Here is a 17698-nt window from a genome sequence, read left to right as displayed (position 1 = left end):
ATATGCATTTATTCAAGGTTCATTTTCAGCGAATTCGTGTTTAATAATTTGTTAGTTTCGTCACCAAATTTGATTGTGACTTTAATTTACATATTCGTGTTTAATTGATTTCGTGGTTGGAGATGTTCAAATTAATATATGTAGATGTTCAAATTAATATATGTAGGTGTTCATTTTTTTTGAACAACAATTTTATGCTGCGATTTTAGATCTATCACTGTTCATGTTTAATTTATAAAGTTCGATGTTCAGAATTGTAGAATGAACTACATTTGGTAACTTAGTATTGTGTTGGTGTTGTTGTTGTTTTTTTTTTGCTAAGCAAGAGAGAATATATTAATTGAGCAAAACATTACAACTTAGGCTAAACCAAGTGATACAAACCAACTAGGTTGGACTCTATCAACAAGGACTTAGCAACTCACAGCTATACAAGGCACACAAACAAAACGAACAAGTCACAAAGCCTATTACAAGGTTATAAACCAATCATAATCTCTCTTGCTCACAGCTTTTGGCAAAACTATTTGAATTCTACCCTTAACCAACTGCTTCAAGCTACCCACAGTGTGACTAACAGTGGGGATGTGATTATCCCAAAAGCTTGCATTCCTGCTCTTCCAAATCAGGTACACAGCAGTACCAATAGCAGCAAAAATAACTTGTTTTCTGAACTTAGTAACTCTGCTATGACCAATCTTCCTTACCAACTGATGCAAGGTACCAGCCATAGGAACACCCAACCACTGTTGCATTGCCTGCATAATCTGATAGCTGAACTGACACTGAAAGAAAAGATGGTTGTGATCTTCATCCTGCAACCCACAAATCAAGCATAGAGCAGATTGACTAATCCCAATTCTAGCTAATTTAGCTGTAGTTTGTAGCCTACATTGAGCAGCTAACCAACAGATGAATCTGTGCTTAGGGGTGAGCAATCTATTCCAAGCTAATCTATCCCAATGCACCCTAGGTTTCAAATCCAACATTTTCTCATAAACTTGCTTTACTGAATAATGAGCCATGCCCTCCAGGTCAGACAGAGTAAAAAATTGCTTAAGCTTCTCCTTAGTAACACAAATTTGTCTCCATACCAACTAGCAGAAGAGCTAGGTTGGTAATCCCACCATTCCCCATCTTTGAGGTAAACTGGTGGTGTTGTTGTTGTTGTTGTTGTTGTTGTTGTTGTTGTTGTTGTTGGTATTGTTGTTGGGATTGTTGTTCGTGGTGGTTGTGGTAGTTATTGGTGAAATATTAATTTTGATTTTGTTATGTTCAGTTTATAATTTATCATGTTCAACTTATAAAAGATGATGTTCACAAATAATAACACTTTTGTATGATGTTCAGTTTTTCAACTCTCGTGTTAAACTTCTAAATAATCATGTTCAACTAAATTTAACTTATAAAACTGATATGTTCAACACTTTGGTGTGATGTTGTTCAATACAATTTAACTTATAAAAATAATATATGTTCAATACTTTTGTGTGATGTTCAGTTTCTCAAGTCTCATGTTCAACTTATAAAGAATTATGTACAACTAAATTTAACCTATAAAACTATGACATCTTCAACACTTTGTGTGATGTCCAGTTTCTCTAGTCTTATGTTCAACTTATACAGAATCATGTTCAACTAAAAGGCAAGCATCAACATTAATAAAAAAGCATCAACATCAAACAACGAGCCAAAAGCATTCTATAAAACAGATGTTCATTATTCTTTACTAAAAGATCATGTTCATATTTTATAAGCAGGTGTTCATTATTCTTTACTAAAATATCAAAATTGGCACCTTCTAAATATTGTCATGTTCAGTTTATAACTCATCATGTTCAACTTATAAAAGATGGTGTTTAATTTATAAAAGATGATGTTCACAAATAAGAACACTTTTGAGTGATGTTCAATTTTTCAAATCTTATGTTCAACTTATACAAATTCATGTTCAACTAAATTCAACTTATATAAAACTAAAATATGTTCAATTATTTTTGTGTGATATTCAATTTCTCAATCTCATGTTCAACTTATAAAGAATTATGAACAGAATCATGTTCAACTAAAAGGCAAGTAGCAACAGTAATAAGCAGATGTTCATTATTCTTTACTAAAATATCAAAATTGGCACTTTCTAAATATTGTCATGTTCAGTTTATAACTCATCATGTTCAACTTATAAAAGACGATGTTCAATTTATAAAAGATGATGTTCACAAATAAGAAAAAATTTGTGTGATGTTCAGTTTCTCAAGTCTCGTGTTCAACTTATAACGAATCATGTTCAACTAAATTCAACTTATAAAACTATCATATTTTCATGAATAAGAACACTTTGTGTGATGTTCAGTTTCTCAAGTCTTATGTTCAATAACATTATGATTTTCATGCAGGAAGGAAAGGGTTAATATGAATGCGCCAACAAAAGAAAAAACCCGAAATTGAAGATGTGGTATTAAGAGAGGCTGCAAGAATTGAAGGAAAAAACAAGAAAAGAATATGCAAATAAGGAATCAGATAGAAAGAGAAAAAAGACCGGTGTAGCGAAAAAAGTGGAACCCGAAAGGAAAGAAGCAGAAAATTTAAAAGCATATAGAATATAGAAATAGAACTAAAATAGAAGAAGCATATAGAAAAATGGATGATAAAGTTCATTTTTTGAACATGAATATTCATTAAGTTACTTTAAATGTCCATTTGTTTGTTCCTTATGTGTGCTTGCAGCTTACTCAAATAATGAGATTTTTTTGGGGAAAACAAGCGTTATACAAAATTTAGAAAAAAAAAAATTTAATTAAAATTTTTAATTAAATTTTTTAATTTATTTTTAAAAAGGAAATGCACTAAAAAATGAAGACTGGAACTGCTAAAACAAAGCAGTTGGAGCTCATATGCATACAAAGCTATGCAGCCAAAAATTTGGAATTAGGTTTCAAATAATGTACCCGTCAAAAAAAAAAAGTTTTTCAAATAATGAAGACCTTGGTAAGAAAGAAACTAAAGGACCGTGGTGTTATGAATGAATAGATATGGAAAGCCGGGACTTTTCCATATGTTCAGCCAAGTCACTACAAATATTACACGTAGTACACAAAATGCAACTACTCTGACAAATATCTTCCTCATCATTCAGATGGGTCTAACTCCTCCATCCCTTAAATATAGTCCCATTTGATTTTTACGATTTCTAAGACATATCACTTAAAATATAAATATATCTAATTTTAAACGAGTAAAAATTATAAATATTTGATGTTACAAAAATATATGTTGAAACGAATCTAACAAGATCCTATCTAATTATGTTTATTACTATAGGCTAATGAAAATTTATGGTTAGAATTTTTAAAGTTTGACTGAAAAAATTTAGAGCAATTTTTTAAAGATGGAGAAAATATTTAAAATCTAAATAAATTGACAAAACGTGGTTAATGCGTAGGGATGGACTTCAGGGAGGTTGACCGTTGAATTAGATGACTCACCAGAAAAACAAATAGGAACAAAAAGCAAAGAAAAGTACTTGCATAAAAATAAAAATAAAAAATGCAAAGAAAAATGCAAATCTAGCTCAAGACTAAGGTGCAACCGTACCGTCGGCACCCCCTAACCAAACCACTTCACTACTTCCCACCAATAAAATTACACAAGCCGCCTCAAGGAGAATCATATCGGGAACCCATCCAACTACATACTCCCTCCGTCTCATAATTATCTTCATATTTGACCAAAAACAGGGATTTTAAGAAAAGTGGAATGTAGTACATGAAAAAAGTGGAATAAAGTACAAATGATGATTGAGTTGTATGGAAAAGTGGAATAAAGTACATGTGAAAGAGAATATAGTACATGGGAAAAGTGGATTATAGTACATGGGTTGGGTTTTCAATTCAATTTTAATTAATATAGTACATGAGAAAGTGGGGACCTTAGTAACCAAAATTAGAAACAGGAAGATAATTGTGGGACGCTCGTTTAGGAAAGCAGGAAGATAATTTTGGGACGGAGGGAGTAACAATTTAACAACTACTCACTCCGTTCTTAAATATTAAATCTTTTTGGAATATTAGAAAATTCAATAGAAGTATACAATTCACGTGAATGCAACTCATGTGGGTAGGAGATAAAAATAATTGAGTGGTTTAATGGGAATAAAAGTTTATTTGTGAGTAAATCAAATCACAAATTCTTATTTACAAGAGGTGTACAATAAATATTGTACACCGGAGTAAAAGTTAACTCAAAATGGTTAAAAGTTAAGCTTATATATGTAAAAGTTATCTATTTATTAGTGATAAATTTTTTAATTTTAGTAAAACTTATTTCTTCAAAATGACTAATAATGTATAAAATTAATCATTTAACTCTTTAATATGTTTACCTATCAACTTTTTTATTACTAATATAAAAGTTAATCAAAACTAGGTTAAAGTTACAAAAAATTGGGTAAAAGTTATCTTAGTGTACAATAAATTTATTGTACACCTTGTGCGCGCAAGACCTTTTGAAATCAAATAAGACTATTTAGATATTTATTGGGGGGATAAATATTTGACAAATAAGGAAAGATTTTAAAAGAGGCTAATAAAAAATAAAAAAAAACCCGATACAGAGTATAAAAAGAGGACTAACATCCATAAACTGAGGGAGTACATAGTCATAGAATTTGCAAACCCAAATGCCTAGGGGGTTTAGGAAAGCGGAAGTAAATAATAAGGCTATGCAATTTAAGCTCCTGTGGAGACTTCTTACTAACCCGGAAAATCTTTGGGTCCAACAGGTGAAGAAAAAGTACCTTAAAAATGTTTCTCTTATTGAATATGCTCCCTCTTCCAACTGTTCTTGGCAATGGCGCAATTTAATGAAGCTAAAACCCATGTTTCTAAAAGGGCTTCGCTGGCAAGTAGGGGATGGTAAGAGTATAGACTTCTGGAAAAGCAATTGGGCTTTCTCATCTCCAATAGCAGAGTTGGTGAGCAACCCTTCGCCTATTCTTAGCCAAAAAGTGGCATATTTCATCAACTTAGATAAACAATGGGATGAGGCTAAGCTCGAGCAGGTTTTACCTACTTGTTTAGTTGCTAAAATATTATCAATCTCGATTCCTAGAAACGAGATCCCAGATAAATTATTTTGGGGTCCTGACCCAAGTGGCAATTTTACCACTAAATTAGCAGCCTGCTTAATACAAGGATTTTCTTTAACCCAAGATGACAAGGTCAATTTTAGTTGGATTTGGAAGTTAAATGTCATTCCAAAAATAAAATTTTTTATGGAAAATTTGTAATGATGCTCTTCCTTCTAAGGAAAGATTGTTTAGAAGTCATGTAACAGTCCCCCTCCAATGTCAATTTTGTTCCCACCACACTGAAGATAACTCTCATCTTTTTCTTCATTGTCCTTATGGTGTAGATCTACTTGAAAAGCTCCAACACTCTCAAGGTTGGCATGGTTTCTCGCCAATGCCCAACTCTTCTATGCTAGATAATCTTCTCCACTTGAAAAATTTGTTAGGTTGGGAAGATACAGCAAGAATCACCACTGCTTGGTGGCATATTTGGTATGCAAGGAATGCTTTAGTATTTTGTAATGAGTCCATTACAATCACAGAGAGCTACAAGCTAATTTGTAACCATTTGCAAATAAATTCTATTATTGATGATAAAGAGTCTTCTACAACAATATTGAATAAGAAAAAGAGTGTGTCTCCAAATCAAGTCACTTGGGCATGCCCACCCCCAAACTATGTAAAGCTCAACTTCGATGGTGCCAAAAAAGGTTCTTACTCTACGATTTTGGGCTTCGTCATCCGCGACGAAAAAGGGGAGCTTAAACTTGTTGGAGCTAAGGATTTAAACCCGGATGCCTCCATCTTGTTTGCGAAAGTGTCGGCTCTAAGAGAAGGGGTCAAGTGTGCTTTAGCTTTGGGTTATAAAAAACTGATCATTGAAGGGGATAATTTGGTGGTCATCAACTCCATGAATCGAGTCTGGCAGGTACCTTAGGAAATTAGTGGCCTCATTGAGGATACATCGGCGGACCTAGCCAAGGTTGAATGTTTTAGGATCAACCATTGTTACCGGGAAGCTAATCAAGCGGCGGATTTTACGGCGGCAAAATGAACTTCTTGTAATTCTATGTCGGTTTTCGTCTTTTGACCATTCCTTTTCTCTCATCATCCGTAAGGATGCTTTAGGTTGACCCTTTCAAAGGATTTAACCTGGTTTTTCTTTGCTTATCAAAAAAAAAAAAAACAAGTCATTCTGCATCATTTTAGCTCCTCTATAGGCAATAACATTGATATATTATAATTTCTGAGTCTAATAATTCCGATTTTTAATGTTGCTTATACTTTGTTTGTTTTAAATTAATAAAAAAAGTTTAACCATCAACCATAATTTAACAAATACTAAAGTAGTTTTGCAAAATTAAGTATATACCAAAGCCCTGTTCTTCTAATCTTTATTTTGTTGAACGGAATTGAACTGGATGGAGCTGAACTGAACTGAATGGATAGTAAATAATAAATACTAATATAGTAATAATAATAGTAATAGTAATAGTAACACTAATAATAAATAAATAAAGATAAACATATATTAAAATATAATAATATTAATTTTTAACATTATTATAATAAACAAAGTAATATAATAAGATTCTTAAAAACGAATATGATTAGTTGTTGAACGAAGTTTACCTTCTCTCTCTACAAACTCTCTGCCTTCTCTCTACGAAAAAAAACCCCAAACCTTAGCCGCCTTGCTTGTCGGCGGCCTGAGTACGCCGCTCATCTCGAGTCGCCGACAAGCATTCGGAGCCTAGTTAAGTGTTGATATCTCTAGAGGAATTTTTTGTCCAGATCTCGAAACCCTAGTTTTGAATTTGGAGCCTCTAGTTAGTAGTTGTTGGATTTCCGGTAGAGGAGAGGAAGAAGGAGACCAGTGTTTTGACGGAAGCTTCACCTCCTCTTAGTGCGCCGCCCTTCTCATCGGAACTCACCGGATCTAGGTGTTTGTTTCTTTAGCCCGTTCAACCAATCAAGGGTGTTTTGGTTCGTTCATTTTCGAAGGTTATTGGTTCCAGATTTCAACTTCATCCATTCCGATTACTTCCTAATCACCGCCGCTATTAATTGTCGGTAAAGGCAAAACGCCACCGCTTTTAATTCGCAGGTAAAAGGTTAAGTTTTTAGGGGGTAGGGTTTACTTCCTAATCGCCGCCACTTTTCAATTGTTGGTAAAGGCAAAGCGCCGCTGCTTTTAATTCGCAGGTAAAGGTTAAGTTTTTAGGGGGTAGGATTTTCGGGGTAGAATTTCTGAGTTTTGGTTGTGATCTGTGTGTTTGGAAGTTAAGCTAATGTTTTCTAAAGTGTTTCTAACCGCCGCCGTCTCGTAGTGTCGGGAAAATTCCGATCTTGCCGGTAAAGGTAAATGTTAGGTTTGGGATTCAGTTCGTGGCTAATTACTTTCCTACATTTTCTGTAACCTTCTTGATTATGATTATGTTAGCTTGTTTGGTTGTTCTAATGTGGTTATTCTGGGTGCATAGGTCGTTTAGGATAGCTGTGTTGTTAGTTCTTTTCGTTTTTTATGGTAAAGGTTCTTGTCTGATTGTTGATTATAGTGGTAATCAATTGTGGTTTCTATCCCCTTTGTCTGTTTCGATAGGTGATAGTTTGTGGGTATGGTTGTTTAATGTAAGGTTATGATACATATGACAATACATAAATCATGCGGAAACAACCATTAAGCCAGGAATACATATTATTTACACATAATCATATAGCATAATTTAGATGCATACTCTTTGTTGCGTGCCTTCCCTAGCTGCGCCCGAACCGAACAAGAACAAGTCTTTAGGACTCCAAGTGTCGTCCCTCCGTAGATAGTCCACAGCACGTCCGGATCCGCCTTAAGATTGACCAACTAGAATCGCCCTTAAGGTACTAGAATTTTCGGCACTATTGAGCAAGGAATGTGGCTGAATTTTTCTCTCAAAACTCACTTTGAATACTTGAATTAATCTCTCAAAATATGTGACCCTAGGCACGTATTTATAGAGTTATGGAAAGGGAATTGTAATCCTAGTAGGACACGAATTAATTAAACTTAGAATCCTACAAGAACTCTAATTAATTAATTTATCCTTTTAGGAATAGGAATTTAATCATATACTAACTCTAATAGTTTTAGGAATCATGCATGAACATAAACTCACACACACACGGCAGCCACAAGGGCCGCCCATGCGCGTGCGTGCGAGCAGCAGCCCACGCAGCGAGGCCCACGCAGCCGTGGCCTTGGCGCGCGCTGGGCCTGCCTTGCGGTAGGCCTGGGCGCTGCCTTGGCTGGGCTTGTGGCGCGCGTTTGGCTTGCTGGGCGATGGCCCGGCTTCGTGCTGGGCCTTCGTCCGGCAGGCCTCGTCCGATGCTAATTCGTACGATACGCTTCCGATCAAATTCCCGGTTCCGGAATTCATTTCCGATACGAACAATATTTAATATTTCCGATTCCGGAATCAATTTCCGTTTCGAAAAAATATTTAATATTTCCGTTTCCGGAATTATTTTCCGATTCCGATAATATTTCCGATTCTGACAATATTTCCGTTTCCGGCAATATTTCCGATTCTGGTAATATTTCCATTTCCGATAATATTTTCCGATACGTACCATGTTTCCGTTTCCGGCAACATCTACGACTTGGATAATATTTATATTTCCGATACGATCCATATTTCCATTTCCGGCAATATCATCGTTTCCGGAGTATTCATTTCTTGCCTGTGACGATCTCAGCTCCCACTGAGACCAAGATCCGTCGATTTCGAATATCCATAGATGGAGTATCTAATGCCATTAAATACTTGATCCGTTTACGTACTATTTGTGTGACCCTACGGGTTCAGTCAAGAGTAAGCTGTGGATTAATATCATTAATTCCACTTGAACTGAAGCGGCCTCTAGCTAGGCATTCAGTTCACTTGATCTCACTGATTTATTAACTTGTTAATTAATACTGAACCGCATTTATTAGACTTAACATAGAATGCATACTTGGACCAAGGGCATTATTTCCTTCAGTCTCCCACTTGTCCTTAGGGACAAGTGTGCATTTCCTAATTCCTTTGTCGCTCGATGCTTGCTCTTGAACATAAGGTAAGAGTTGTCATCCTTATTATGTCCAGAGGTGTTCCTCGGTTTCAGAGTTCAACTGATCAAATAAACAGATAATCATAGCCTATGATTCATCCGAGCACGGCCATGCATTTCACAGTTTCTAGCTCTCCGAGTGGCCTTGTACAACTTTTAAGCATCTCATCCCGATTTATGGGAGGACAATCCCAATCTTGCGATCTTGAGATTAGACTTCGTTTGATAGGTGATTACCTGAGCGTTGCCTTTATAGCCTCCTTTTACGGTGCGACGGTTGGTCAACGTCAAAGTAACCAGTTCTCAAACAAGTAATCTCAAATCACTCAGGTATTGAGGATTTAGTGTCTAATAATTTAATGAAATTTACTTATGACAGATTTTCATCTCTTACAGTAAAGTTTCATAGGTCTTGTCCGATACTAGTCTTCCCAAAGTAAGTATCTATGCAAATGATTATGACATTGCCATGTCCACATAGTTCAAGAAACAGAACTACTAGTCATCTTGCATTCTAATCGTCTAACGTTTTCTATGCGTCCAATTTTATAGAAAACTCCGACTAGGGACCATTTTCAACCTTTGACATTCAAGTTCACTTGATAGACATTTCTTAGTCACAGGACTGGTCCTGACAGTCTATCTTGAATATATCGTCAAATTGAAGGGACTCATCATTTAATAAACCACAAATTAAATGGAAAAATGAATTCTTTTCATTTATTGTGAATGATTAACCAATAATGTTTTACAAAGATTTAAACTCTAAAACTTTAAAACATTAAACAGAGACATCAAAGCCATTCTCCAATATGCTTGATTCCCATAGCTGCAGTGTGCGAGTTGTGCTTCGCCTGCGGCAGAGGTTTAGTTAATGGATCTGATATGTTGTCATCAGTTCCAATTTTGCTTATCTCGACTTCTTTTCTTTCAACGAACTCTCGTAGAAGGTGAAATCTACGAAGTACATGCTTGACTCTCTGGTGGTGTCTAGGCTCTTTTGCCTGTGCAATAGCTCCGTTATTGTCACAATACAGGGCTATTGGTCCTTTAATGGAGGGGACTACACCAAGTTCACCTATGAACTTCCTTAGCCATATAGCTTCCTTTGCTGCTTCATGTGCAGCAATGTACTCCGCTTCAGTTGTAGAATCCGCAATGGTGCTTTGCTTAGCACTTTTCCAGCTTACTGCTCCTCCGTTGAGGCAGAAGACAAACCCAGACTGTGATCTGAAATCATCTTTGTCGGTTTGGAAACTTGCGTCCGTATAGCCTTTATCAATTAATTCATCATCTCCACCATAGACCAGGAAGTCATCTTTGTGCCTTTTCAGGTACTTCAGAATGTTCTTGGCAGCAGTCCAATGCGCCTCTCCTGGGTCTGACTGGTATCTGCTCGTAGCACTGAGTGCGTACGCAACATCCGGGCGTGTACATATCATAGCATACATTGTTGAACCAATCAATGATGCATATGGAATCCCATTCATTCGTCTACGCTCATCAAGTGTTTTTGGGCACTGAGTCTTGCTTAGAGTCATTCCATGAGACATGGGTAGGTAGCCTCGCTTGGAGTCCGCCATCTTGAACCTATCAAGCACCTTATTGATATAAGTGCTTTGACTAAGTCCAATCATCTTTTTAGATCTATCTCTGTAAATCTTGATGCCCAATATGTACTGTGCTTCTCCTAGATCCTTCATCGAAAAACATTTCCCAAGCCAAATCTTGACAGAGTTCAACATAGGAATGTCATTTCCGATAAGTAATATGTCGTCGACATATAATACTAGGAAAGCAATTTTGCTCCCACTGACCTTCTTGTATACACAAGATTCGTCCGCGTTCTTGATGAAACCAAAGTCACTGACTGCTTCATCAAAACGTATATTCCAGCTCCTGGATGCCTGCTTCAATCCGTAGATTGCTTTCTTTAGCTTGCATACCTTTTTAGCATTCTTTGGATCCTCAAAACCTTCAGGCTGTGTCATAAACACAGTTTCTGTTAAAACGCCGTTTAAGAAAGCAGTTTTGACATCCATCTGCCATATTTCGTAATCGTAATATGCAGCGATTGCTAACATTATCCGAATAGACTTTAGCATTGCAACTGGTGAAAAGGTTTCATCGTAATCCACACCGTGGACTTGCCTGTAACCTTTTGCAACCAATCTAGCTTTGAAAACTTCAAGTTTCCCATCCTTGTCCTTTTTCAGTTTGAAAACCCATTTGCTTCCAATGGCTTGGTAGCCGTCTGGCAAATCGACCAAATCCCATACTTGGTTTTCAGACATGGAGTCCAATTCAGATTGCATGGCTTCTTGCCATTGCTTGGAGCTAGGGCTCGTCATAGCTTGTTTGTAAGTCGCAGGTTCATCACTTTCAAGTAATAGAACGTCATAGCTCTCGTTCGTCAAAATACCTAAGTACCTTTCCGGTTGAGATCTATATCTTTGCGATCTACGCGGGGTAACATTTCTAGATTGACCATGATTCTCACCAGATTCTTCTAAAGATCTCTGAGTTTCATCCTGAATGTCATCTTGAGCATTCTCTAGAGTTTGTTGTTCGACTCGAATTTCTTCGAGGTCTACTTTTCTCCCACTTGTCATTTTGGAAATGTGATCTTTCTCCAAAAAGACACCATCTTGAGCAACAAACACTTTGTTCTCAGATGTATTGTAGAAGTAATACCCCTTTGTTTCCTTTGGATAGCCCACAAGGATACATTTGTCAGATTTTGGATGAAGTTTGTCTGAAATTAATCGTTTGACGTATACTTCACATCCCCAAATCTTAAGAAAAGACACATTTGGAGGCTCTCCAAACCATAATTCGTATGGAGTCTTTTCGACAGCTTTAGACGGAGCTCTATTTATAGTGAGTGCAGCTGTATTTAGTGCATGTCCCTAAAATTCTAATGGAAGTTCGGCCTGACCCATCATTGACCTGACCATGTCTAGCAAGGTTATGTTCCTCCGTTCTGACACACCGTTCCATTGTGGTGTTCCAGGAGGAGTCAATTCTGATAGAATTCCACATTCTTTCAGATGGTCATCAAATTCATAGCTCAGATATTCACCGCCTCTATCAGACCGCATTACCTTAATCTTCTTGCCTAATTGATTCTCTACTTCACTCTGAAATTCCTTGAATTTGTCAAAGGATTCAGACTTATGCTTCATTAGGTAGACATAACCATACCTACTGAAGTCATCAGTGAAAGTGATAAAGTAGCTGAAACCACCTCTAGCATTTGTACTCATTGGTCCACATACATCTGTATGGATTAAACCCAATAGTTCATTTGCTCTTTCTCCAACTTTAGAGAAAGGTTGCTTTGTCATTTTGCCAAGTAAACATGATTCGCATTTACCATAATCCTCTAAGTCAAATGGTTCTAGAATTCCTTCCTTTTGAAGTTTTTCTAAGCGTTTCAAGTTTATATGGCCTAATCGACAATGCCACAGATAGGTGAGATCTGAATCATCCTTTTTGGCCTTTTTGGTATTTATGTTATATACTTGTTTGTCGTGATCTAATAAATAAAGTCCATTGACTAATCTAGCAGATCCATAAAACATCTCTTTAAAATAAAACGAACAACTATTGTCTTTTACTAAAAAGGAAAATCCCTTAGCATCTAAGCAAGAAACTGAAATGATGTTTTTAGTAAGACTTGGAACATGGAAACATTCTTCCAGTTCCAAAACTAGCCCGGAGGGCAACGACAAATAATAAGTTCCTACAGCTAATGCAGCAATCCGTGCTCCATTTCCCACTCGTAGGTCGACTTCACCCTTGCTTAACTTTCTACTTCTTCTTAGTCCCTGTGGATTGGAACATAAGTGTGAGCCACAACCTGTATCTAATACCCAAGAAGTTGAATTAGCAAGTATACAGTCTATAACGAAAATACCTGAAGATGGAACGACTGTTCCGTTCTTCTGATCTTCCTTTAGCTTCAAGCAATCTCTTTTCCAATGCCCCTTCTTCTTGCAGTAGAAGCATTCGGATTCAGAAGTGGGTTGACTGACCTTCCTCTTTACAGATTTGGCGCCAGTTTGCTTAGTTGGGCTGGCCTTGTTGCCACCTTTCTTAGCATTCCTCTTCTTTCCAGATTTCTTGAACTTGCCCCCACGCACCATAAGCACATCCTGCTTATCACTTTTGAGCGTCTTTTCAGCGGTCTTCAGCATACCGTGAAGCTCAGTGAGCGTTTTGTCCAGACTATTCATACTGTAGTTCAGTTTGAACTGATCATACCCGCTATGAAGAGAATGGAGGATGGTGTCTATAGCCATTTCCTGAGAAAATTGCTGATCCAGCCGACTCATATTCTCAATGAGTCCAATCATTTTGAGAACATGTGGACTTACGGGCTCGCCTTTCTTAAGCTTGGTCTCAAGAATTTGCCTATGAGTCTCGAATCTTTCGACTCGAGCCAGATCTTGGAACATGTTCTTCAACTCACTGATGATTGTGAAAGCATCTGAGTTGATGAACGTTTTCTGCAGATCCGCACTCATGGTGGCGAGCATTAGACATTTCACATCCTTGTTGGCATCAATCCAACGATTGAGGGCTGCCTGAGTGACCCCGTCGCCTGCGGCTTCGGGCATCGCCTCATCTAGGACATACTCCTTTTCTTCCTGCATAAGAACTATTTGCAAGTTCCTTTGCCAGTCAAGGAAGTTTTTCCCGTTCAACTTCTCCTTTTCGAGAATTGATCGAATGTTGAATGAATTGTTGTTTGCCATATTAAAAACTACAATTGAAAAGAATAAACAAATAAATAACCATTCACAGTTTCTCTTAATAAACTTAAATTCTAGAATACATGCATAATTCAATGTTTATTAAGCATTTTATTCAAGTTATGTGTTCCGGCAGGTGTGAATAAAATGATTCCAAGATCCTAAAATCATTGAAGAACTAAGCACAGTTTGTCGACTTAATCCTAGAACATCTTAGGTAAGCAAAAGCCTTTTGCTAATAGTCTAGAAACTATTCTTGGTTGATAGATACGTCTAAGAACTTATTAGGTAAACCTATCGATTTTGCCACGACATAAAAGGACTCCTTACTTATATCGTTGAGTTTCACCAAAACTAACATGTACTCACAATTATTTGTGTACCTTGCCCCTTTAGGACCAATAAGTAACACCTCGCTGAGCGAAAACTATTACTAGATTGATGTAAAGGATATCCAAGCAAGTGTATATTTTGGCATGGCACCTTTTAACTCAATTTTTAAGTTTGGAACTTAAGGCTCTTACTATGTTGGTTAGATTTTAAGTGAACTAAAATCCTTAATCATGCAACATAATCAAGCTTTTGATCTCATGCATTTTAAGACATATTTAAAAGCAATAAATAACTTAAAACATGCATAAGATAAATGTGATCTAGTATGGCCCGACTTCATCTTGAAGCTTTAACTTCAAAGTCCGTCTTGAAAATCTCCGTGGGAGGCACCATTTTCTTCAAATAGGATAAGCTATAACTAATTACAACTATTTGATGGTACGCAGACCATATTTGAATTGAAAAATAACTTTGGTACTTTAGACCAATTACATTCAAATTAATGGTACGCAGACCATATTTTCTATCCTATTTGGGCCATACTAGTCACTTCATAACCTGCAAAACAGTACATATACAATATATACCATTCACCCATTCATTATCATGAATGGCCCACATAGTAGGTTAGTACAACATATTATGCATCACGTAAACATTTGCAGCAATTAATCAAGGGCACTAATAATCTACCAATTATTCAGTCCTTATTAATTCTTAACAAGTTGTTTTAACCTTAAGGATTTGTAGACCTAATCAAGAGTTTTATGACTAAAAGGGCTCCCACTTAAACCAATAAATTCATATGCTTTACTAATTTTAAACATAAAAATGTATTTCAAGTCTAACCGGAAACATACAAATTTAATTAAAATTTAAAGCTCATATAAATTTATAATTGAATCCAAAAAGTTTAATTTAATTTCAGTCGTATTTAAATTAATTCATGATTTTAATTTTAGTAAAATAATTAGAATAAATTAAATTTATTATAATTACAATATTCAAAATTAAAATCCAAGAAAATAATTTAAATTATTAATTTTAAGATTAATTAAAATTACGTAAACTGAAAAATTTCAAATTAAACATTCAAAACGATCTAATCGCAACGCAAACACCCTACGCATCGCACGCCCATGGGCCGCACGCACACAACCATCGCTGGCTATGTGCGCGCAGCCCATGCGCTCGTCGCATAGCTGCTGCATCTTCCATCGCAAGCCATCGCACGCTGTGGTGCTCGCTGCGCGCGCGCCAGCGCTCGACGCACACGAGCCATCGCTCGCTGTGCGCGCTCGCCAGCGCTCGCTGCGCGCGCTCCATCGCTCGCTGTGCGCGCGAGCCATCGCTCGCTGTGCGCGCGAGCCATCGCTCGCTGTGCGCGCGACATCGCTCGCTGTGCGCGCGACATCGCTCGCTGTGCGCGCGACATCGCTCGCTGTGCGCGCGACATCGCTCGCTGTGCGCGCGACATCGCTCGCTGTGCGCGCGACATCGCTCGCTGGGCGCGCGACATCGCTCACTGGGCGCAGCGCTCGTGGCACGCGAGCTTGCGCTCGCTGCGCGCGAGGCAGTGCGCGTCGTGGCGCAGCTCGCTTGCTGCCCACACGCGACTGCCTTGGCTTGCCTTTCGCCCATGCCCATTTGTTCATAGCTCGTGGCCCACGACACAAGGCAGGGCTGCTGCCTTGTGCTCGTGCACCATGCCTTGCTCATTGCATTCGTGCCGCACGGGCGACGAGCTCCCTTGCTCGTCGTCGCATGCCCGCACTATACAACACCCCTTAAGGGTAACACGAAGCGTCCATTGCTTTGTGCGTGTAAGTTATATGAACGAATCGCATAAAAATTTAAAATTTATATTTAAAATTAATGACAAATTAATAAATAATATTAATTTCATAATTTTAGGGCGAAAAAATCGAAAATTTATTATTCAATTGATTTCCGATTGTCATGGATTCAAGTCTAGGTCATAAAAATTTAAAATTTATCATAAATTTACAATTTTTATGGTGGTTTTTAATCATAGGTTTCTAATTAAATTATAATTAATTATGAAAATCAAATTAATTCTAAATTATTCTAATTTTCAACAAATTAATCATAATTACAAATTAGATTGCATAATTAACAAGGCTAGGCATTCAAACTTGTTAAACATATACAGTAGGTCAATCAAAAATTCAAGATTTATCAACAAGAATCGCAAATATTTAATTTAACATCTAAAATTTACGAAATTTTGCATTCGAAAAACTAAAACCTTCGAAAAGTCATAGTTAGGCTTCGAATTTGAGAATTCTGGGTTCGGCAGAAAAATATTATTTTTGTCAAAATTTTAGAATCCCTTTTACATGCGGAATTGACACAAAAATCACTCGATTTGGATGAGTAACGAAGAAACTGCCGAAAAACTGCGTACGTATAATTAAATAAACGCAATTTGCAATTAATTAACAATTACGAAAATTAATCACCCCTTTTAATTCTTGCAAATTTGTAATATTTAACCATGTTTATGCAATTTAGATTATGAAAATAATAAGGGGCTCTAATACCACTGTAAGGTTATGATACATATGACAATACATAAATCATGCGGAAACAACCATTAAGCCAGGAATACATATTATTTACACATAATCATATAGCATAATTTAGATGCATACTCTTTGTTGCGTGCCTTCCCTAGCTGCGCCCGAACCGAACAAGAACAAGTCTTTAGGACTCCAAGTGTCGTCCCTCCGTAGATAGTCCACAGCACGTCCGGATCCGCCTTAAGATTGACCAACTAGAATCGCCCTTAAGGTACTAGAATTTTCGGCACTATTGAGCAAGGAATGTGGCTGAATTTTTCTCTCAAAACTCACTTTGAATACTTGAATTAATCTCTCAAAATATGTGACCCTAGGCACGTATTTATAGAGTTATGGAAAGGGAATTGTAATCCTAGTAGGACACGAATTAATTAAACTTAGAATCCTACAAGAACTCTAATTAATTAATTTATCCTTTTAGGAATAGGAATTTAATCATATATTAACTCTAATAGTTTTAGGAATCATGCATGAACACAAACTCACACACACACGGCAGCCACAAGGGCCGCCCATGCGCGTGCGTGCGAGCAGCAGCCCACGCAGCGAGGCCCACGCAGCTGTGGCCTTGGCGCGCGCTGGGCCTGCCTTGCGGTAGGCCTGGGCGCTGCCTTGGCTGGGCTTGTGGCGCGCGTTTGGCTTGCTGGGCGATGGCCCGGCTTCGTGCTGGGCCTTCGTCCGGCAGGCCTCGTCCGATGCTAATTCGTACGATACGCTTCCGATTAAATTCCCGGTTCCGGAATTCATTTCCGATACGAACAATATTTAATATTTCCGATTCCGGAATCAATTTCCGTTTCGAACAAATATTTAATATTTCCGTTTCCGAAATTATTTTCCGATTCCGATAA

The 17698-nt window shown here is 37.3% G+C and overlaps 1 protein-coding gene across 1 annotated transcript; it reads right to left on the bottom strand.

Moving 5' to 3' along the window:
* Positions 1 to 470: 470 nt before the first annotated feature.
* Positions 471 to 1137, bottom strand: LOC130469651 (uncharacterized). The gene is made up of 2 exons (XM_056839059.1): positions 1095 to 1137; positions 471 to 1009 (listed from the first exon to the last, which is right to left on the bottom strand). Exons 1-2 carry the CDS (start codon positions 1135 to 1137, stop codon positions 471 to 473), a joined length of 582 nt encoding a protein of 193 aa, XP_056695037.1.
* Between the last annotated feature and the right edge of the window lie 16561 nt (positions 1138 to 17698).

Source organism: Spinacia oleracea, chromosome 3 (assembly GCF_020520425.1).
Source record: "Spinacia oleracea cultivar Varoflay chromosome 3, BTI_SOV_V1, whole genome shotgun sequence".
In the NCBI taxonomy this organism is placed as follows: Eukaryota; Viridiplantae; Streptophyta; class Magnoliopsida; order Caryophyllales; family Amaranthaceae; genus Spinacia; species Spinacia oleracea.
This window is presented reverse-complemented; position numbering and strand designations above follow the sequence as displayed.